General features: G+C 30.7%; 1 protein-coding gene across 1 annotated transcript; it reads right to left on the minus strand.

The window, feature by feature from the left end:
• Window positions 1-531: 531 nt before the first annotated feature.
• Window positions 532-24,849, minus strand: LOC134716070 (catenin alpha-2-like). The gene is made up of 21 exons (XM_063578808.1): window positions 24,761-24,849; window positions 18,283-18,405; window positions 17,696-17,885; window positions 16,834-17,000; window positions 16,297-16,416; window positions 15,491-15,580; window positions 11,483-11,656; window positions 10,770-10,973; window positions 8,725-8,805; window positions 7,819-7,971; window positions 7,189-7,281; window positions 6,786-6,942; window positions 5,925-6,125; window positions 5,539-5,690; window positions 5,166-5,235; window positions 4,479-4,707; window positions 4,101-4,206; window positions 3,568-3,702; window positions 2,740-2,832; window positions 1,988-2,008; window positions 532-1,298 (listed from the first exon to the last, which is right to left on the minus strand). The coding sequence occupies exons 2-21, from the start codon at window positions 18,391-18,393 to the stop codon at window positions 1,131-1,133; spliced, it is 2,715 nt and encodes a 904-aa protein (XP_063434878.1). The 5' UTR covers window positions 18,394-18,405; window positions 24,761-24,849; the 3' UTR covers window positions 532-1,130.

Genomic DNA, 24,849 nt, shown 5'->3' on the forward strand with positions numbered 1-24,849 from the left:
TTCTTAAAGCTTAGCAAAATACAGATTTTGATTTTTTAATTATACAACTAATAAAACTATGAAAAATATATTGAGAGAAATCTAAATGAAAAACGTAACTAGATATAAGGGGACATAACTCTGTAAAGACCAATAATTTGTTTATTAAATAAGTGTTATCATAAATGGTATTAATACATTTTAACTTTAAAATTTAGTTTTATTACATTATTTATTAAGGAACATTTATGTTCGTCTTCTCGTGATCAATAAAAATCTAGTAAAAATAATTAGAAGTTAATAAAAGTTTAAGTAGCACAATAAAACGATATGTGTTTAGTTCCACAACACAGTTAAACTACATGCATGTAAATTAACAGACAACTACATGAGATTCTGTTACAAAAATGATAAATCCCCATTGATGATCAAACAAGGATGTAGATGGTTGATTTTACAGAACTGATAATTGTATGACATTGATACCAATATGGGTTAAATATGTGTTACATAATTTTTGAAAGTATGATTTAATGCTGACTTGTCTTCATGTTTATAAATAAATCAAGTTCTATTGCAGTTCAAATACTTCGAATTTGAAACCCTTAAATTATATTTGTCTACATCAATCCTCATTTAGTTTCAAACTCTGCATCATTTTCAACATTTTAAACATGTGAATGAATTCTTTCCTATGCCATTTTTACTATTTTACATCACAACCATAATATAGAATTCCTCCTCAAAATGTATATAAAAGTCTGTGTTATAAAAAAGATCTTCCAAGTAAACTATGTATATTTTAAATAACAAATCCTTGAAATGACTTATTGTGGTCCTTAAATAATGTGAAAGGTTTGAATGAAAAATAGCACCTTCTATTAATTCTATCTCCTCTCCCTCAATTCGTAAAAGGTACCCAATATTTTGACTGCTAATAATTTCTCCTACATATGTAATAAATATGAAATTTATTTATTCCAATTTGGGGTCTTATTTTTAACAGTTACAAGACTAAGAACATATATCAACATACACCTGTGTTTGGTGCCTTTCAAGGACAACCACATATTTTCTTGTCATGTCAATAAAGAACATTATTAAATTTTGTGTAGTCCATAAACAATATCTGTAAAGATAAAACCATTTTCTCAACAGAAACTACTAGTATCTATTTCCTGGAATTCACTAAGTGCTTTCACTGGTTCTATATTCTTTTTAATGGCACTCTTTTTGATCTGAGATCTAAGGTCTTTAGCATCTTCTTTCCTTACTAATGGTTTCTTTTCAGGAGCTTTCATTTTCCACATTACAACATTCTGTAATTAACAAAGATAAGTTATATGAAACCTCAAATAAAAAAAAAATTATGCATATGTTTTTTGTAAATAAATGGATAGTTTTCATTATAGAACTTGTGTGCATATACTTTTTATGGAAGAAAATTCCCTTATTTGTTCACATTTAGAAGAAGTTTACTTTTTTTTAATTGATTGCTTCCAGGAAGCAATTCCCCAGAATATTTTCTGTATGCAAGTAACCTAAAGTGTGACCCTTCTCATAAATATATAGACTATTATGAGTATTATCTGGTTGTACATGTTATACACATGCTCAATTTTTATGCTTCTTTGTTAATTGTTTACTATAAGGTAACAATTGGTAAACTACGGCTTCAAAACACAGGAATTGAAGTTTTTTCATCTGAAAATAGATAATCTTCCATAACAAAGGACACAACTAAAAGTTGTATTAGCCTAAAAACACAATTTGTTTTCTGAAAATTCAGACTGACTTAAATCTGTCTAAATTTTTTAGATAAGAAACAAAAGTATTTGTCATCAACACCAGGATCAGGTCATGACATTCATGGAAGACAAAACGTATTTCATGTTACTAATAATATTTAGAAAGAATCTTTCTTAGGGATTTTGCGTCTTCAAAACTTAAGGTTCAATACAACTCTGAATAAAAATATTTTAACATAGACAGATATAAATAAACCTACCCTTTGTCCAGGCAACTTGTACTGTAATAGAAAGAAAACAAATATGTATAAATAATTACATTAGATGCATGTTTCATTATAATATGCTATTCTGATTGGCTAACTTCACATCACATGTTATTCTGTCAGCAATTGCATCACTCAATAAAACTTATCATTCATGATGACACGAGGTCCCACAATAAAGTGCATAGGTGAATTAAACAAAAACTTGATAGAAATTGTGTTTTTATGATCCTAGCTAAAAAAATGTAATTAAAAGTATTGAATGCTTCTTTTTGTAACTTTATAGGGTTGTAAAAGCGTTGACCGTGCGTCCATTATTAGAATGAAGCGCTTCATACAAAATGTACTTCGGTCAAGGCTTTTACACCCCAATAAATTTACAAAAAGAAGCATTCAATTCTTAAATAATATCCCCTAAATCACAAATGTAATAGAAAGTCCAATGCAGGAGTGTTTGCTTGTTTTTTTTTGTGTTATCAAAAATGATGTGGTACGATTGAGAATTTAAAAACTCTCCACAAGAGACCAGGATTAATTTGTTGGTTGACTGTTGGTGCTTTAATTTGCAACACAAAATATCTCATGAATATTCAAACTGCAGAATGTGTTTTAATTCCATTTTTTTTATTATCACATTAATATTCAGAATTAATTGGATGGTTGGTGTCTAAATATCTCATGAATATTTAGGATGAATATTATACAAGAATCCTGCATCTTATTTATTTATAGATTGTATTGTTTACCTTAGTAGAAGCAACATAGGCAGCTTTCACTGTTAATACCACTGTATTCATCAAGTTCTTGGCTGCTTGGATTAAAGATGTAGCACTGTCTAACTGTAAACAAAAGATTTCAAACATGAATAAAACAGTTATTAATTTGAAATAAAAAAGAAATAGTAAAGGGTTCTTCTTTTAAATGTAATAGTGTGATGTTGACTTCCAATATAACTATCAGACCACTTATGAGTAAAATTCAGAAATACGATGCATCACAAATTTGCTCAGGTTGCTAATGTTTTATTAAGAAAAAGCTTCAGCTGCAGTTTAGTCAATTTTAATGACAATTTGACAAAGTCAATTAATAATAATACTTTATTTCCGTAAGCAAATACAGCTTATTGGATTTACACAATATAAATATCCAATAGATAATATACAGCATAATATAACATTTATACACAAATTATACAAATCAATGAAATAATTAAGCTGAGTATGACATATAGACATATTAAACTAAAAAATAAACATTAAGTGGAGGGAGATTAAATCGCAACATTTCATTGATCCAGTCATTTCAAAATTGAATGAAAACTTGCGTTTTAAAAATTTAAGTAGAATTACAACTCTTCTCTAGTTTATTTCACTAGTATCCCTACCAAAAGTCCCCAAATATGCTTTTCTAAAGCCCATAATGAATAACATGGGTAAAATTGCAAAATAATCTAAGATTTTGGGGGCAAATTCCACAGTTAGCTATATATAGGTTATATACACCCTACTTTATACTATAGGTATATGATTGTACGTCACAGTGTGTGTAGTTGTAAAGTAACTGAAGTTAATTACCCCTGATACAATAAGTTCCCCACTAGCACTGGTAACATCAGCCTTGACTTTACTGGTGATATTCAACTGATGGCAGTACAGGGCTATTCTCTGTAAGTAAGCTTCTAAATCTTTCTTGGAGGCAGAATCTGGACACTGAAATGAAGAACAAAAATATTTAAAGTAAATTTCTCTTAACTACTACTGTATATTCAGGATTATAGAGTACTTTTATTTATGTGATATGTCTACACTTATTGCAGGAAGATAATAATTAATAAGAATGCTTCTTCATCAACACTTGTGTTTTCTATCTACCAATGATAACTTTTCACAGAAACAATTTGCATCCCAGATATCCTTGACATCATTTATAATAAACATTGAACCTAGAAAGTATGAATATTTTTTTCACATTTTCAGTCAAAATTAAGATAAATATAATATATTGATAAAGTTTATATTGTTAGCTCATCCTATTTAGTGGATTTAACAAATTTTAAATATCCAATGTGCATGAAATAAATCCAATAATGAAAGCTTCTGATACCTACCATATCAAGTATAGTTCTTGATAATTTATCAAGTTTTGTTCCAGCTTCTGAGATTTTCTTTGCTGCATTGATGACATCCATAGTACTCTTCAATGGACCTCGTCCTCTGGAAAATCATACAAAATCAAAATTAAATTTGTAATGTATTTTTTAAAAGTCTATAGTGGGTTTCTTGTCAATGTAGTGTTTTTATTAACTTTAGAGTGTCTGTCAACCTTTTAAGTTATGATGTTTTATAATGTTATGTCTGTATTTCTTCAATATATTCTTTTTCAATTAAAAAATTATTTGAGTAGAATTTAATTCCTTCATCGATTAGCTTATAAGTCACATTATATAATTAAACGCAATAATTAACATTTATTCTTCAAAGCAAACCTTGTAAAATCTGTCATTTCCATCATAATCATACACATCTGTTTGGCGAGGACAATGATGTCATTTCCGCTGTCATCCCATTTCCTTATTTCCTGGTCCAATTCACGTTTGGCAGTACGGAATTCTTGGACATGTTGTTGGATAACTTCCTTTTCTTCTGCAGGTAGATGAGCCATAATCCATCTCTCACTCTTTTGTCCTGAGTAATCTTGTTCTGTTGTGTAACTTGCTAAAAAACAAAAGGAGGAAATTTGTTATCATAACTGTTAGCACTTTTGCATACAAATCAAGTTTTCACCTCAAAGTTCCATTTTGACATGCAATTTTACAAATCTGATCAATTTAATCTGCAAACCTAGCCATGAGTTTTGTTTTAAACTAGATCATTTTCTTTCAAGCTAATTTTTCACATGTTTTCTTATGAAAACATTGTTTTCCCATATACTTTTTTTAGTGTAATTGACTTTTTTTTTTTTTTTATGTATGTATCTTATTCAATGCATCCTAAATTAAGTCATTCTTTGTTATAGTTTCAAATAATTTTTATTCATGTGTGTCATATTCCTATTATTGATCTCATGTGTGTGTTACATTCATATGCATGTATCCCACATTTATTCATTTGTAACCCACATTTGTCATAATTAATATTTACTAATGTGTGTCATATTTATTGAAGAGACTTACATTTACTCATGTGTGTGTCATATTCATCTTCAATATCATACTCTGTGTCTGTGTCTATTTCTTCTGGACTCTATAAATATAAAATAGGTGTCAAGAACATGCAACTTTTAAAGAAACAAGTACCAAGATCCTATATATTGGTACAACACTCTGGTATCCATTTAAATTATCCTTATCTAGATTATTGTCATCTTAAATTGGGGCCCCCATTCTTAATAGCATTCAACATTTACAATATTATAATTCTGTATTCAAAGTGGCTTGTCATCTGTCCATAAAAAAAAAAGTCTTTAAATTGACTTAATATTTAATTATTTACTGAATATTCACAAGTTGAAGCAATAATCAATTTTTAAAACTAGTATATACAAACCCTGTTGATTAGAACTGCCTGTCTGATTTCTCTAACTCCATCATATACCAGACGACTAGCATCAATAAATTCATTCTCATCAATCTCTCTTGGTGGATTACAACTCAGTGCATCCACTGCTATCTCTACTTTCTCAGCAAAGTTTGGCATAACTGAAAGTTTAAAGTTCAAAATGTAAATGGAAAATTTAAGAATATTTGAAAAAAAATATCTGAAAGCAACAATCAACTGTCTTGAACAATTCACACGATTTTCTCCGAAACTGTTTATGACATATTGAACTTTAGAAAAATAAATGTTTGATAGTTTTTCCCTAAACAATAAACACCCCACCTATATGTTTTAAGGTTAAAAATAGTAAAATCATAAAGGCCTAAGAATGTTACCTTGATCTCTGAGCATGACAACAGCCTCCATAACTCTGTCTGTGTACAGACCAGGTTCATAATTGTCCATCTCAGCACTAACAACATTACAGACTCGTGATGAACGACCTCGGATAGCACCAGCAGTACGATCTAGATTGTCAGGGTCCATCTCTTGTAATGCAACCACACATTTATTTACATCTTCCAAAATGTGACTTTCTGTAAAAAAAAGTTTTAAATTGTTACCAACGAATGAAAATAGAGAGGATTTTGATGAAATCTTTGAAAGTCAGATGTTTTCAATATCCATTAAAGTTATGAAATCATTTGGTGACATTAAAAAGATGGTTGAAAGAAGCAATGAAAATTTTGTGTCGGTCTGTATAAGGATACATATTCAATTTTCTAGTTTCAGACAGCTTAACACTGACTCTGAAAGTGTTTACTTTTTTGTAAAATGTTTAGTGACTTAAAGATCAAAATGGTAATGGACTACGATTATCCAATTTATATTTCATGCTTACTTTGGATAAGAAAAAGTAACCATTGTAAATTGAAAATAATTTTTAAGCATGAACAATTTTTCCAAATTGCATGTCCGTAGGACTTCATGTTAATCAATATACTGAGGAATCATTATTAGTTGGATACCAATTTTCATGGTTTTCGTTGGTAGAGACGAACCAAGAATTTAAATGTTCAACGAATTACGCATTTCTATTAGGTTGTATGCAGACTTCAGCAAAACAATGAAATCACATATCCATGAAAAGGCGAGTTTTCCGCTTTCCACGAAAATTGGTAATAACGTAAATAAATGAATCCACAGTAAGCCATTTCAAATAATAACTTATAATTTCAATTTATGTAAAATATTACCAGAGACAGCTAAGAAATCATCAATAGTTGTAATATCATCCACAGCATCTGTGAGCAGACGCACTTCTCTTTCCCATGCATCTTTGAAGACATCCATATTTTCCTGTGCCACTTTAGATCGTGGACGAGCAGCCAGTACTCTAGCAGCATTTATAACCTGAAGTATAATGAGAAATTATTTCTACAAAAACATTTCCCTGTTCAACATTTGCAAGACTATCAAGTTTTAAAGCCAAGTTAATGCAGAGTTAAAATTTAAATTCTTTAACATTGAAATAAAACCTAATGAATGGTAGAACCTTAGATTTCTTTTGAAACATTGTTTAAGTATTTCGTTTTTCATCTTATTTATGCATATTAACAGTACAGTAAGGTATCAAAAACAGTAAAATATATTCCATACCTGTGGACAAAGATTTTCTAATTCTGCAGCAGCAAGTCTGACCATTTTAACACCATCCTCATTACTGGACATTGAACAGGCTAAGTTGGCTACCTGTTAAACATCGATTCAATTAAAGTATTAAATCTGCTGTCAAAAATCAATTATAATTCACACTAAACTTAAAGCTAATAATTCTTTTATTATATTCTTATTAGTGAAATATGTAAAGTGTTGTACCGAAATAACTTATTCTGAGGTAACACGGAAATGAAATAATGGAAATTTAGATAACTCAATCAGTTTTTAAACAGAGGTTCCCTCATCTAACATATGTCTAACCAATTAACCAGACGCTCCAAAAACAAAACTTTTTGCCCTGGGCCCAAAGGCTTACCAAAATTCTAATAGAAAATATTGTGTCTGCTTGTTGATGTTGCACTAAACATGAAAATTCAGTACAATGATATTTAATGGCATACACAAAATGAAGATTAAAATATTTCTTAAGCAAGTAAACAATTTCAAAACAATATACAATCCTTTGATAAATCAGTCAAAAAGTAAAAATACAAATAATATTGAAGTATTTGCAATTTTTACATAAAAAAGGTGTATAATTACTTTATAAAAAAACAGATGTGTCATTACCTCAACAAGTTTATTAGCATGTTCAGCAAACACCTGGGCATATTCCTCTACTCCTTTCTCATCCCCTGCCTTTGCAGCTTCTATCAGGACTAACAATGGTACATTGGTCTCTAAAAATGAGTCGGATACATGGTCCACTACTGCTTTCCTCAACTAAAATGCAGCAAGTATAATTTTTTAAATAAGATTGACTAAAGTACTTAATTATCTACCAGAACAAGTTTTGTCAGCAGTTTATTTATAGATGCTATACACAAAATTTTCCAATTGTATTGCCTGACCATGGGACAATAAAGTATATTCTTTAAGTTTTTTCATGATTTCACCCAATTGCTATAGCTACATGACTTGTCTTTGTATTGTATTTCTTTGACAACAATATGTAGTATGAGGAAACGTTAATAGATAATTATCAAATAAAGCTTCCACAACATCATCTCAGTCAATTACTAGAACTTTGATAATAAAATTCAAAATGAGCTTTCCATTCAATAAAATTTGCAAAATATATATCTTCAAACTGAAGGAATTTTGGGCATACTGGGCATATATAATATTTGTTAAACTGTGTTTTTTATGCTATCTCAGAAAGGTCCTATGATGTTCCAACTTGTCATATATACTGTAAACCAACTCAAATTTGTGAGCGATTTATTTTCATGAAGATGCAAAGCTTGTTTTTTTCTTTCTTACTAAACTACAACAAGTAAATTTGAGAATCGCGAAATTAAATCACACAAAATGGGCTAGAAAGGGCTAAACCTGAAATAATATATCCGCAAAAATAAGTTGGTTGACAGTATACTGCACATACATCATCCAAGCACAGTTTATAGATTTCTGGAAATATCAGTGAATTAAGAAGGAGTGAAGAAAGAAGACTGAAAACAGACAATATATACAAACCTGTCTTCTCAGATCTTTTGTCTTTTTCTGCATGTTTTCAATAGCTCTTTCTAATCCCTCACTTGGTTCTGAGTTACCAGCCTACAAGAATAAATTCCATTTAGTATATTTTCAAAATTTTATTTTGACATTAATTGATATTTTTCTTGAATTTTATAAAATCAATTCATTATTTCATTCCTGTTTTAATTAGTATAAAAATAGATGTGGTATGATTGCAAATAAGACAAATATCCAGCAAAGCTTAAATGCTTGCCACAAAATTATGTAGCAGTAATGAACGAATACAAAACTTTGCCTAAGCAAATAATTGCTTTTTTGAATAAATAATAACAGCAAAAAGTATGATTTTCTAGTCAACTATTCTATCATTTAATAATGCTTTTGTAAAATAAAATAAATTCATGTTCCATTTTTTAGCATGAATCAGTGTTTGATGTTTGTGTATGAATAAAAACTCAACACCTGATTTTTTAATTCTTATATGATTTTCCTGTGTAAAAAGTCTGACAGTATATAGTTTATAAATGTTTGTTGATTTATTACTTTCTATCTAAGTTAGAAGTTTTTGTTATTATTCTAAATCTTTTAAAACTTAATACTTAATAAATTAAAATTACAATAAGCTCTATAAATCATTTTTTCTACAGCAACATCTCTAGAGTGTGTCAAACATAGTTTCATCATGGCTGTGCTGTTAGTAAAAATATATCTACACATAACATTCAAAGGATCAAAAAAGGAATTTGTAGAACATTCTATTTATAGGTTTAAACATCTTAAAAAATGTCAATCTCTTGTTTTATGTCTGGAAAACGATATCATGGCAGCAAGGTTATAAATCAAAAACTTAAACAAACAAAAATTCAAATAAGAAAGAAACAACAAAAGTAAACTGTATACAAAATATCAACTCCTGCTGAATACTTCACTGTTAGTTACACATGCATTTCAAGTATTAATTCTTACAACATAAACTGGTATGTTCCATTTACAAAATATATATTTCTTCCGACTGGAAATAAATCTAAATAATACAAATATGCAATGTGTAAATTTCTGAACAAGAAACTCATGCTTTTTATTACATGATATGGACGAAATCCTTGAAGATACGGATCGATATGTACGTCTCTCCAAAATGGTGAACCTGGATGTGGCTTTGTACACTGTCTCATAAAAATAGTCACACATTGTTTAAACACAAGAAAAGTCACTAATACATTATTAAACACATGAAAAATAGTCACAAAAACATTGTTTAAACACATGAAAAATATTCACGAAGACATTGTTTAAAAAATAAAAATATTTACAAATAAATTATTAAACAAATGAAAAATAGCCACAAAGACATTGTTTTAACACATGAAAAATAGTCACGAAGATATTGTTTTAACACATGAAAAATAGTCACAAAGACATTGTGTTTAAACACAAGATCAATAACTGTTCACACACAAAAAGATCGCAATTGTAGGAAACAATGTGATAATAGTACTAGTTGGCTAAAATATCCATTACATAATGACTTTTATGTAAATCTTATGAATAGTTAGAATTAATAGAATCATTAGATTACTTTTTCTGTGGTCTGAAGTTGTCTGAGAAAATTCTAAATTACTGAGGTCATTTTACAGATTTTCAATTTCCAGCAATTAACAGGGCATAGTACAAGATCTCCATATAATTATTTTCTTCATTACTTCCCAAACAAGAAATTAGAATATCTGATAAAGGTCTTATTTCAATTCAAATCTTAATTTCAATTTTTTTCAAATTTTCTTTTTCTATTGCTACTGTATTTATAAGTCAAAAAAAAAGTTTCATGTGTATGTACAAAAGATTGAGGCGATAAAAAAATAGGAAATACTGAACTAACAGAAGTCTATAATCCGATTCAGATACTTGTAAATAAAATCGAAATTTTTTAATTAATCAACCTGCTATTATTTTTTTGTCCTTCATTCAGTTGTATTGTCATACTTTTTTTGTTTAATATAAATAGTTCTTGATGATCATCACCATCTACAGTAACAACTTACATTATTCATATACTCTGTCAGTAAATCTTGAAGAGCTTGTCTGACAGCGTTACATTCCTGTACGATCCTTTCTCTACGATCATCTCTTGTACAGGATGAGTCGGCCATTAAAGCAGCACCACTGATTATACTCTCAAGTCTTTCTTCTAACGATGGCCTCGTTCTGATTTCATTGTAGGATAATGGATTCATGATGATCTTTTGCTGAATTAAAAATAATAACAATAACTTTAAGTGTGAATTGGAAGTATTCAAAATGTTTAAAAGTGAATCAAAAATAAATATCTATGTGATGATGATAAGATACAAATTTGTTAGTTTAAATACCTTTTGAATGAGTAATCTCAATCCAAGTTTCGTTGCAGAATTAAATTTGTTACCTTAGAGAAAAGAAAAAAAAAAACTCTGTTTTGTGGATTCAAATTTGAATCATCCAGATTTCATTTAACTTTTTTAATGTTTAGTCTGTTTTTTAAATTTTAATGTATGCAAAATTGAAATCCAACTGAAAATCGAAAAACATCCAAATAAAACAATAACAGTGAGATAGACACCCTGAATCACAGATCATTTTTGTGAAGCATTAAATTTGTTTCCTGGAGAGCAAGATTTCTAAATCATTGATTTAGATTTTGTTGATGTGCTGTAACTGTCTTAACTTGAACTGGTGAAACTTTTAAGAAATTTCAAATAATTTCCAAGTATAATCTTACCATTAATTCATCCAGAGCTGATGCCAACTCTCCAGCTCCTTCATAAGGATGAGCATCAGATTGTCCAGAGGCTTGGGCTACACCAGAGATTGTACTGATGGCACTCCTCACTTGTTGGTAAGCATAGTCACGATTAGCTCTGGCTGAGGCTAATTCTGGATGTCTCACATAAGCCTAGAAGACAATCAAGAAATGATGTTATAACTAAACTCATGGAGAGTTAAAAAGATAATTTGTCTATGATAACAGAATCTGTAGTCTACAATAAAAATATACAATTCTTTGATAAAGGTAGTCAAAACTTAGTTTTTTTTTGGAAAAATTGGTTCACTGAGATTTAAAATGATATGACTTTGTAATAAGATTTAATCCATTTCGAACAACTCTTTAAATCAAAGAGCTGATAGCTCTGAAGTGGAAGAAGGTGAATAAAAAGTAACTTGAATTACCATAAAAGCAGCCCCACTTACCCAGGCTGCTTTGTTCCATTATTGTTAAAATGTATTTTTTTCTTCAAACAAGAAAAGGTAATAAGTACATGGATTTCCCATCCGTACAATCTCTTTCTATGTTCAGTTGACTATGAAAATTATGTAAAATCTTTAATTTGGCAGTAAAATTAAGAAGATCATATCAAGAGGAACACATGTGTACTAAGTTTCAAGTTGATTGGATTTCAACTTCATCAAAAACTACCTCGACCATAAACTTTATAACCAGAAGCAGGACGGACGGACAGACTAGAAAACATATTGCCCATAAATGGAGCATAAAAATAGTAAGACTTGTTACATACCCGCCAACTTTTGAAAGTTCCCATATGGGTTTTTACTGCACAACAACAATTTTAAAGGTTACAATTTTTAGCGACGTATTTTGCAAGATCTGGATTGTCTAGAAAAAGTGTCATATTTGTATGATGAACTTACATGTCTTTTCCTTAAGTCTGTTTGCATGATTCTAGTTATATATTAAATCGGTAGAAAAAATATACATGAAGCTAGCAGACCAGGGTTTATTTTCCAGATTAAGAATATTAGATGCTTGTTGAAACGGGAGAGATCCGTTTGCGCCAAAAATGCGTCCTTTTGCGCCACAACTTATTTTCTCAAATGCTACGTTTGCGCCACATGTTTTAAAATTAGATGGTTTCATTTGCGCCAAAAATAAAACATACGATTGCGCCAGTTAAAAGAAAATTCCTTCCTTACTTCTTTATTCGGACTTGGAACCGGCATTGTAACACGGCACATTTTTCTTTTTCTGAAACAAATGTTTTTATTACTGCTACTGCATGGGTACTTCCCAATTTAATGTTTGTAGTAGCTTTAAACTTCTTTTTTTTGTCCAAAAACACAAACATTGAAGGATGAAATCCACATAAAATAGTTAATAATAGTTCATAATAATAATAAAGCCCATACGCATGGTAGGAACAAAGCTCTGTGTCATCAACATTTGTGGCTAAAACATAAAGAGCAAAAACTTCTATTTTCTATATTGGCATATCTTTGTTAAGCATTAAATTTTATTCTCTCTCTGTAAATTGACTGTCTAATGCTGCTTAAGTCATTTAATTCTCTTCAGAAACTCGTCTTTATGGTGAAATATCTCCTAACATGTGATACCTTTTCGGGCAAAAATAAGAATACATATATATAGTAATCATTAATATTTATGATAGATATATGTACAGGTAAATTGGCGCAAATGAGTTCCGAATATTGGCGCAATTGATACATTTTGAAAATAAAAATTGGCTCAAATGATACCCCTGAAAAACAGTAATTGGCGCAAAAGGACTGCTGCCGTTGAAACTTCCAATTTTGAATAATGCACAAAGATGGACCTTTAACAGGTTGGGAACAACACTCCAAATGAGGGTAACCTAACTGGAAGATCATTACAACCCACTGTAAAAAATGAGCACAAAAAAAGTCATTTATATTCATATTATTTGATAAAACTTTTCCCCAAGAACTATGCATCTATTAAGTACTGAATGGTCAAAACATCATGTTTTTTTATCGACATAAATTTTGTCGTAAATGTAACCAAATGATGTATAAATTGTGTTTTTTCTTCAAATTTCCATCAAATTGTAATGTTTATAGTTCCCTTATTGCCTCTCTATTTGAATAAAATAAAATAATAAGAAGAATCTGTTTCTTGTTTTGTTTTGTTTTTGACAAATGATTGTTCACTGCTTGCAAATGAATCATTATATTTATATATCTTATCTGTATATATTTTTGTTCATGTCTCCATCTCCTTATCATTTGTAAATGTTTAGACAAATAAGAAAGAAATAAGCTCCACATGTATATTTGCAACATCGTAAATTAATTAAAAAAATAACATACACTAACACTAGTACTGCATGGATTTTAAGCATTATGAAAGTCATATTTGTAGAAAGCTTAAAAAGACTTAAAAACTGTGTAAAATGTCTTGATATTTCTTAGCTTACACAATAAGAATTAATATAAACTAACATTTACACATTTAAATTTCAACATTTTACTAGGAATTAATCTGACTACTATGACTACTAGACCTTTTAGTAGTTTATTTTTTTTATCATTAACCTTTTAGTAGTTTAGTTGCACATATTAAATGTTGACTTAAAAAAAATAAGAAACAAATTTATCATATAAACTTCAATGTAATCCTTGAAAGGAGGTCTAGATTGCTAAAATAATTTATAATTTTAATTTTTTTTATTTGTCCAAAATCATTTAAATTCATTTAATTAACATCATTTTATGATTATTTGATTAAAATGTGAATCATTTATAGTCTTTTTACAATTTACATTTTTAAAAGCAAAATAACTGAAAACAGGCTAAAACAAAGGGAAGTAACAAAAAAGTATTTCAATATTCCAATGACACATCGTTTTGATAACACAACGGCAGTTAGTCGGAGGTAAACATCGTTGATTACCAGTATGTTTGACACCCAAGCTGTCAAGTGAAGCCATATAATTATACATCTTCTTTGATGTTCAGGTAAAATTTAACACAGGTGTCAATTACACCCGTACAGTAGTAAGAAATTATTAAATATGGCGTCTGAAAATTTTCATTCATGAAATATTTCATACACAGGAGTTTTTTCTCCTAAACGGGAGGACGGGAGGAGACCCCTGAAAACGGGAGTTTTGTTCTCCCGCCGGGAGGTTCACATGTATGTTACGAAGGGCATCTAATTCACATGACAAAGGAAAACCATGAATAAAGACAACACTTTATATATCCTTTTTATTTATATAAAAATAAAATCTTCTTGTCTGCAGGATTGCAAATTCGTAACTTCAAGGGCGAACTTGTAAACAGGGCGAGTTGTCCCGATACCAAATTCACGCATATCTACAGTTAAAACATCCTGTTACAAGTAAACAAATAACGTTCATGTGGATGAGATGAAATCTAATAATTTACATAAATAAAAGGGTCATATTTACGATAGTGATTGTTTTACAATCATAATTTACAAATTAAATGATTCAGATGCCTGATCATGTGTAAAAATCGGTGTCAGGAATCTAAGTTGTTTTGAAATTGTAATATACGAAATGAATGCGGCATACAGAGACTCAATGCCAAGGGTCGGCCCCTTAAGTCTTCAGAAGACTTGACGTCTTCTTCCACTAAAAATTAAGAGAGTTAAAAACTATCAGTAATTTGTGACATGGATGATGTCTTTCATTTGAATTTTATCTATTTCATCAATAAAGATCATCTATTTCATCAATTAAGGTTTGTGGAAATTTAGCACCCAAATTTTTTTGTACTTGAAACAGGATAGAATGCTTGGCAAAACTCAGATTCCACTGGTTATTAAGCCTCACTTGATTAAATCTTATATTTTGAGACAGTGTATTGACTTTGTTAATCCGAAATTTCTATATCACAGTGCAGTTTTTTCTTTTCACAAGTGAACATTCAATTACTCTTGATAATATTTTGTGATATTAAGCTGCAACATAAATTCATAAGGTTGTACCTTAGATGCAGTTAATAACATCATGCTATTTTTCTTCAATAAAGCTCGAGCAGCGGCCATATCTTCCTTTCTTCTTGGATCCTTCAAATCCTATAACAAAATGTAGAAATATATATTAATTACTAGTGCAAACTTCTGAAATTATGCATTTGTCAAGGAGAAGAAAAAGAGGGTACAATGAATAAGTATCTATGTCTGGATTTCTAAAACAATTAATTTAGACCATAAAGTTATGCTGAATTTATGGTGGCACAGTTGCTTATAAATGCTAACATCCACTTTATTTGAATTCTTGTATATAGTTGTCTCATTGGCAGTCTTACCAAATCTCATTATTTTCATAAACCATTCTTTATCTCTTTTTAATCATCTTTTATTGTAGGTATATTTCAAGCAAGCAGGACATATATATCCTTTGAGTATGAAGAGTATAATAAAAATTCTACTTGAATATAATGTATTCCACCAAGTATGAAAAGACTATGGACTGTACAGTCAGTGGTACTTTTGCCAATGCAGTAAATAAATTTTGTTGTTAACGCAAATAATTAAAGAAAGCATTGTCTTTCTGTTCAAATGGTTACACATTTTAATGATATCTAATGCAATGTCCTACAATTTTCTGACCAGAAATAAGTTTTTTATTTGAGTGCAAGGAAACTTATTTTAAATAAAAGAACTGAGTTCCCTAGTGTTGCACATATTTTATATTTACAAAGGGCATAACTCTTTTTTTTTCTTCAATAGTCAACCATATTATGTTATTAATTTATTGAATTTATTATCCATGATCTGACTCAACTTACATTTTGTCTGTGTGCTGCTTTATTTGTCAGATCCATTATACTGTCTCCTAAGTCTTTAAATGTTGCCATTAGATCCTGCTGGCTTGTGGCATTTAATACTCTGTCTAGGTCACCCTCAACCTGAAAAAAACATATTCTTACTTTTAACCTTACTCATGCAATAATCTGTCTCCCATGTTTCCACAATTGTCAACCATATGATCTTTCAAAAGACTATCAGGCTTCTTTATAAAGAGTAAATGTATGAACATTTGACAACACTTTTTAACCAAAGTAACAGGTTGGGGTACTTGTTTTCACTCTATCATCCCTTGTTAAACTGGCATCAAAGGTGCTATTAAAGAACCTTGATTGGTTTTATAATAAAACAAGTTTGAAAAAAATTACATTAGATTTAGTAATTCTTAGAAAGCTCTTTAAAAAAGCTAATTACTCTTTTTTTTTCAATAAAGAAAATATTTTAAAACTATTACTTTAATTGTCTTTTTGGATCTGTAACATGGTCATACAATGAGATGTATCAAATAGAATGTTTACCAGATTTAAAGTCTTCAATAGTAAATGTACATCAACCATATCTGCCAAAATCATCAGTCGTGTGACAGCAGACAGTAATGCACGTGCAGCACGAACCATCGCACCTCTTTTAGCTAGAGAACAAGGATCAGCAGCAAAGTCTTGTGATGCCTCTGTCATTGCATCACCTGTAAAAAATAACAATCTTCAGTTGTTTCTACTAAATTTCAGTTGGAAGCTCAAACTCACACAGCATAGATGTCACTCATGGGTACTCATAAAGCCTTTTAATTTTATGAAGCTTAGCAAAAAATGTCATAGGAGAGAATGACACCAGCAAACTAGGTTAACCCCATCACATTCTGTATGTGCTAGGTTAGGAGCTTGTAATTCAAATGTTGTTGTTGGTATGTTTCTGTGATATTTGTTTTTTTGGGTATTGTTTTGTCAAATGTGTTTGTTATAGACTAGGCTGTCAGTTCCTTAACTGAACTGTCTCATTTTTTTTAATGTAACAGCATTTTATAACAGACTATATGATAATATAGTATGGTTTCTTTATTTTTTAGGCCATACAGTTGCCTATAATTACTTACAACCAGTTCTTTTGAACTTTGGTGGATAGTTGTCTCATTGGCAAACATATCCCATCTCCTCATTTTTATATATCAATTAAATAACATTAACAAGTTGACGAATCAGAATAAGCTCACTTCATTTTTTGCTTCCATTTTTTTTTTATTTCTTTGATTTAAATAAGAAATTGACAATGATTTACAATTGTGAAAGCCTTTGAACCATCAGGTTGAAACAAGGAAGATGTAATGTCTGGATCAAGGTATTTTTATTTTCAGGAACTATAAATTCAAGACAAAAAATATACCTGTTTTCTTGACTTCATCTACAGCATCCAGCATATCATTTCTGATGTCTGGATTTTCATTGGCAATTGTTTCTCCAGCAATGATAAAGTTTTCTGTTGCCTTCTGTACAGCAGCACTCAAGACATGAGCTTTCTTTGACCTTCCTTTCTTTTTATTAGATGGGGATTTCTGATTAACGAGTGTTGTAACCTGAAATTTATGAGATATTTACAAAGAATTCTATAACATCAATAGTAACACAAGTAAAAACATCAGTATGAAGCCTGGTTAACAATCTTTACTGTAATTTGTTGAAAAGTTTCTAAGCAGAGTTGTAAAATTAACAATTATGAATTTAATACCCCTAAGTTGACAACCTTAAATAAAGTAAACTGTTTGTATTTAATCAGCATGCATTGCCATTTTTTGTAACAGAAATTTGAGGATTTTGAAAAATCAGCATAACATGGTTGCCACTACATACACTAGGCACTAAATAAAATTACAATTTAAATATGGTAGATTCAACTACAAATGTACCAATAGTTTATGTTTTATTACATTTTTGAATGTACAAAAGTCTCAAATGTTCCTAAAAGACAATTACCTGTGTAACTAAGGGTTCTAGAGTTTTTTCTACAGACTTTGTTTTGATTTCCAAATTCTTTGGATCCCAACGGACTTGAAGTGTCCCCATTTGTGGGGCATTCAATGCCATTGTGTCTTTATTCTGAAAAAGATTATATTATGTAAACATTAGTGATTAGTCAAATGCAAAAAACATCTAGGGGAGCCTGAAGGTTGCACTTTGTAAATACAACTTTTTCTCAAACAACACATCTTTTGGGGAGATCTTGAATATTCATAGAAAATTTATTTTGTTTACATACTGTGTCCCAGTTATGCTTTGTGTGTTCCATCTCACAGAGTCATACATTGTAACTTAGGAATATTACCAGAAAATATACATATGCCTATTGTTTATATTGAAATCTGTGGTAACCTTTCATTTAACATGTTTAAGGTAGGGGTAGTTTAGTAAGGGTTAGTTTAAAGTATGAGAATTTAAGGACATAAAAACATTGAAAATATGCTGCACAATCCTATATTTTGACCTTTGAAAAAAATTGTAGTGCATATGAACTTTCAATTCTATGAGAAGATTTTTTTTCAAAGTTTTATAGACTCCTAGTCAAAGTGGTACAGTTTTAGCGGTAAATAGTTCCCATGGGAAATTGCATTGTCAATATTTACAGAAATGCAAACTGTATCAATCATCTTGGTTTTATTTCACTGTATTCAATCAGAATCTAAGAGTAATGGTGTGACACTAGAACATTTGATGAAACGAAAATCATTTAGACTAATTAGTGGTCCTATTATACATGTCATATCCAGCATTGAATGCAAATGACAAGAACATGTTTATGTCTTCATGTTACAGGAATATTTCTATTTCGATTTTTGCTCTCAATAGACAGTCTATGATTATTTACAATGTACCATTCAGTGAGAACAAAGACACTCAGCATTAATTTACCTAGTAATTATAATTCTTAATTAATTGCTATCAGCACGATTAAGCAGTCATTGAAGGATTTTATCTAATTATTAGTGTTGTCAACGGTTAACCGGTTAACCGGTTAATCGGTCAAACGTCCGAATACCGAATACCAAAATCGTTAACCGGTTAACTGGACTTTTTTCAATTTTGACAGATTTTATGTAAAATTGTATTGAAATCATTAAATAGTTAGGTTTTATTTAAAAATTGTCGTCTTGGTAATAAATTTGAGAGATCAATTGTCCAGTAAATTGATTACTACTGTTAGTCCTATACACATAAAATTTATTAATTAATTAGAACTTGTCTCTCAGCTCGGGGCAGGATCTTGAAGAAACATAATTAGTATATTTGTTTTTTTAACAGTAACTCTAAATCAGTAAATAAATGCGATTAAATTTTACGATTTTCTTCATTACTCGTTTCTGATCCAATAGGGTGTAAACCTACATCTTATTGTACAACCTCCGTCTCGCAAGGCTTAGTCTTACTTTAATTTTTAAACGAAATGCTAACCAAAAAAATGTATAATGCAAACCAATGTGAATGTACTCAATGTATATGTGATACTAGTAGTACGAGTAACATGCAAACAAAGTAAAGAAACGGTGACATATAATAGTTGTGAATTTCTGTGTCATTTCAATCTCTTTGTGGAGAATTGTCTCATTGGCAATCATCTTCTTTTTTTATAGTTAATCATTTTAATTGAAACACTCCACATTATTTTCAGAGTCAACAAGTTAAAAGAAGAGAGTACTCAGTTTCAGACATATCCAATCCTACGAGATCAAGAAGGTTTTTTTAGTTTCAATCTGAAGTTGGTACAAACGCTATAGTTGATACGGTGTAGTTGATTATTAAAAGTCAAACTTCGACAGGAATCCTCACACACAAGCCTTATAAGAAAGAGGACAAACTACAATTCTAAAAGCGTAAATTTATGACTTTTGTGAAAGGATGTCAAATTGACACTCATACCACATGTGTAGGGTACTATTGATAAGGCTTTCCAGCACCAACTCAAACTACCGGTTAACCGGTTAATCGGTCGAACGATTATCCGAGTAACCGGTTAGGCAAAAGTGTACGATTTGACAACACTACTAATTATATAAAAATATATATTTTTGCTGATGATTGTCTGCTAAACAGAAATATTAAAACACGATGGGACCACACTCTTTTACAACTAGATCTAGTTAACCTAGAAACATGGGCCAATAACGAGGGCATGCGCTACAACGCTTAGAAATGTTACATCCTGAGCATTAAGAACAAAAGCCAAAAATTCTATACATTGTACCCTAGTTGGACTCATACTACAACATAACCCTTACCTGGAACTACAGATATTGGCAGATCTGAAATGAACCACCCACATTTCAAATAAAATAAGAAAATTCTACACTGGGCTTTCAAAGGCGCAATTTTAAAATTCTGCCCAACAGGAGCCTGTAATTCAGTGGTTGTTGTTTGTTTATGTCAATGTATGTGTTACATATTTATTTTTGGTTCATTTTTTATTTAAATAAGGCCGTTAGTTTTCTCATTTGAATTGTTTAACATTGTCATTTCGGGGCCTTTCATAGGCAGTTATAGCTGATTATGCGGTATGGTATTTGCTAGTTGTAGAAGGCTGTACATACAGTGACCTATAGTTGTGAATTTCTGAGTCATTTTGGTCTCTTGTGGAGAGTTTTCTCATTGGCATTCATACCACACCTACCTTCTTTTTTTTCTCTAATGAAAACAGCATACATTTCATTAGCTAGATCTATGATGGAAAATTGTGCAATTGAATGGAACCCTTATCATGCTTATACAAACACATGTACAACAACATCAACCAACTAGAAAGAATCCAAAGAAAGAACTTGAAAACCATCAGTTCAAAAGACTGGTATTTCTAATCAAAGTGGTTGAGGGTTTGGTCCCAGCTATCAAACCTGACGAAATTTTGGTTATAAGCAAAACCAAAAGAATCATGCTTTGTAGACTTTGAAAGCCCAAATATACAAATATAGTTATATTTTTTACTTACTCAGTAAAAAATAACTTAAAGGCAACTGAAACAACAAACTGTAAAACTGAGCAATTTCTTCATCATTGGAACCATTTCGAAAAAGGCATACACGTAGTGTGCGCCAAGTCAGTTGAGAACGTCAAAACAGTTCTCCAATGTCATCAATAGGCGCCCTCTCTCCCTACTAGTTAAAGCTGGTATTGGTACATTGTACTTTCCAGGAAATGATATATATTAGAGCTACAATGTATAGTTTTGCAGCTAGGAGTATGAGTCTACTGCCCTTGCCAACCTTGAGGGGGAATAGGACCTTTATCAGGACTCTGGGATTAGTGTTTTTAAGCTCGGGGTTTCGGGATTGACCCTCTCGGGATTCAGGAATTCTTTTTTTCAAATTTTGGGACCTCAGGATTTTTAATTCTGGGATTTTGGGATCAGCACCCCTCCTTTCCCCCCCCTCAATCTTAATGAGGACGGTACCTGAAATATATTTGTTTCAACTACAATTATGACCCTACATTTTCTTCTTCTTTATAATTCAGCACTCCATCAACATACTGATGATAACGTGCCGGGCACTAATTTTACTATGCTGCGCATGCGTGGGATATAAATTTGAATAAAACAAAAATAAACATTTCAACATAACTTCTTTTTCTTCTGTTTTTGTACTATACATTTTGGTTAAAACTGTATACATTGTGGAATTTATTTAAATGTTTAGATGTTTATTGAGAACAGATATTGGAATCTGTTCTCGGAAGCTTTCAAGAGTAGTACATTGAACTGCAGCTACTGGGAGAAGGTTCCATTGCAAGATTGTTCTAGGGAATTATAGTTATCCCGTACCATTGTAAACTCTTACCAACGTCAACTCGTACCACTTTACAAAAACTCATACCAATGCATACTCGTACCACTGCTTACTCGTACCAACTTATTTAAATGGTGTTTAATGATGTATATAATTTACTTTCCCTCATTACATCTCGAGCCTATAAAATGTATATTATTTACAGTGTTCCAGCTAGGATTTGAAAATAGAGGGGCGCGTTTTTAAAAAAGGGCACTTTAGCGCGTTCTCACTGAAAAAAATCAAATACTTTATATTACCGCATAATGACATATTTTTAGCAAGCATGTAGTTAAGTTAAATACTCTATACTATCAATACAAGTTTAAAAAACATTTATTTAGAACATATAAGTTAAAATCAAACTGAGAGCACTAATAGTCATTACTACATGTATATTCATTTCTCTTTCAGAACTACAGATTTTTTCAAAGAAGAGTTCAAATGCAAATAAATATTATACAACATTGACAAGTCTTCTGTTTTTCTTTTTGAAGAAGGTTGTCATACATTGATCAAGAATTTTTTCAAATTTAGTTTCATCACAGTTTAATTTTACAGTTAATATTTTTGTTAATGTCTGTGTTTTCAAGTTTGCCCTGTGACTTGTCTTTATCAGTTTGACCTGAGAGAATATTCTCTCCACCTCTGCTGTACTGAGAGGTTGTATTATTGCAACACTGAATAGTTTTGCAACAAGAGGGTCCATAGATAATAGGTTTTTATCCTTATGACAAGGTGAATGAAATAGCTCTAGCAGACTAGGTACGGAAGGATCTGTAAGTTCTGCTGATGACACAAGAGCTAGGGTTAGGATTTTCTTGAGTTGCTTCATATGCTTGTATTTGTGGTTGTATAGGAGTTTTGGCTGTCTCAATTACAATTTCAGGGGTCTCAATTACAATTTCAGTGGTCTCATTTCCATCATTACTGAAAGAAGATAGGGAGAGTGGGGTAAACTTTACATTGAAAATTGTGTAGGTTTGGTTGTGAATTTAAATAAGAGTGCCAATGAGACAATTGTCTTTTAATATTTCGATCTTGAGAAATAGATTAATTCAACAACTAAGTTTGTTAATTCAACTTTGAAAGTTTATTATCAATTCAACAAACATCTCAGTATAGTTCATGTTGAGCGTATCTAATAATATCAATAAGTTTATCAAAACGGATTTCAATAAGAAAATTGATACAAAAATCGGACTTTCAAGAGCTCCGTAATCGGCACAATAATAAATTAATTCAACTTTGAAAGTTTATTATCAATTCAAAAAGCATCTCCCTATATTTCCTGTTGAGCGTATTTAATAATATCAATAAAAAAGTTGGTCGAAACGGATTTCAATTCCAAGAAAAATTATAAAAATCGGACTTTCGAGTGCTCCGTAATCGGCGGAAATTACAATAGAAGAACAGTTGCGATATCTGATAGAAACCTTTCTTCTTCTAAATTTTTCATAAAAGTAAAGAATTAAATTATTTTTTTACTTTTGATGGTCATTATTCTTGTAAAAAGAGGTAATAGACTGGCAAGTCGATATTTTCTTCTTGTCATTTTCGAGTTGGTCAATTTTTCTTTTTTTCGTCAGCATTTTGCGTGTTGACTATTTACAATATACTATTAGAATGATTCTTTTTTAATGAACGTTATTTTATAAATAACAAATACAATAGAAATGAACATCGTTCACATTTATTTTATAAATTCTATTTTGCATCGTCAGGTGTTAAAAAATCAATTCATTTTACTTGGATGTTTGGTGCTTCAGGGCAAAGGGAGTAGACAGGGTCGTAAATTTCACCTGATAAAGTAATTGACCCTAATCAAATAGGTGATTATATACAGGTAACAAGTGTCAACAATTTTAATATGTTGTCTTAATGAAGTGTGTGTATAAAGAACTCAACAAAATGGCGACGATATGAGGAAAAAAGATCGTTTTTTAAAGTTTTTTTCAAAAGGGCACAGAGGGGCGCATCAGAAGGGCAGAGGGGCGCAAAATTTCGGGGGCAGGGCGCGGCGCCCCTCCATTTCATGCTAGCTGGAACACTGATTTATAGTTCAATGACCAATTTGTAGCTAATGTTCCCTGTCTATTGGATACCAGTATAAAATTCAAGTAATTCAACATTAGTTTTATTAAGTTTACAAAAAAATACCATAAAATATTCGTAATTTTTAATATATTGTTGATGGTACGAGTTTGAAGTGGTACGAGTTAACTTTTTTGGTATGAGTTAACATGGTACAAGTTTCCGTTGGTACAAGTTAACTTGCTTCCGTTCTAGGGTAGAATGAGTACTTGTATGAGTCTTTAGTGGTTTGTATGGGTCTGAAAGAGTAAATATTTGAATGTTGTCGTGTTCTTGTATTATATGACTCTTATATATAGAAAAGATCGAAATTAGGAATGCTCATTTTATAAATATGTATTAACACTTTTATACTAGTAAAAATCATAATAGACTGAATTTTTTCTAGCCGTCCAGACAAATGGTTGAAAATGAAATGCTTTGCTACACAGACACAGTGCAGCTATCAGGATAAAATAGTATACAATCGCTTTAACTATTTGGTAAAGATATTCTTTTCTATTGATGCGAAACGCAAAGTCTTATGTTCGACGTGAATTCCTACCAACCTGTTTCAGAATGTTTGTAATAATTCAACTTTTGGTGAATAATTCGCTTCCGGACTCATTAGTCACAACATCCGCTTTTCCACTTCCGT

This window comes from Mytilus trossulus, chromosome 4, assembly GCF_036588685.1.
Source record: "Mytilus trossulus isolate FHL-02 chromosome 4, PNRI_Mtr1.1.1.hap1, whole genome shotgun sequence".
Classification (NCBI taxonomy): domain Eukaryota; kingdom Metazoa; phylum Mollusca; class Bivalvia; order Mytilida; family Mytilidae; genus Mytilus; species Mytilus trossulus.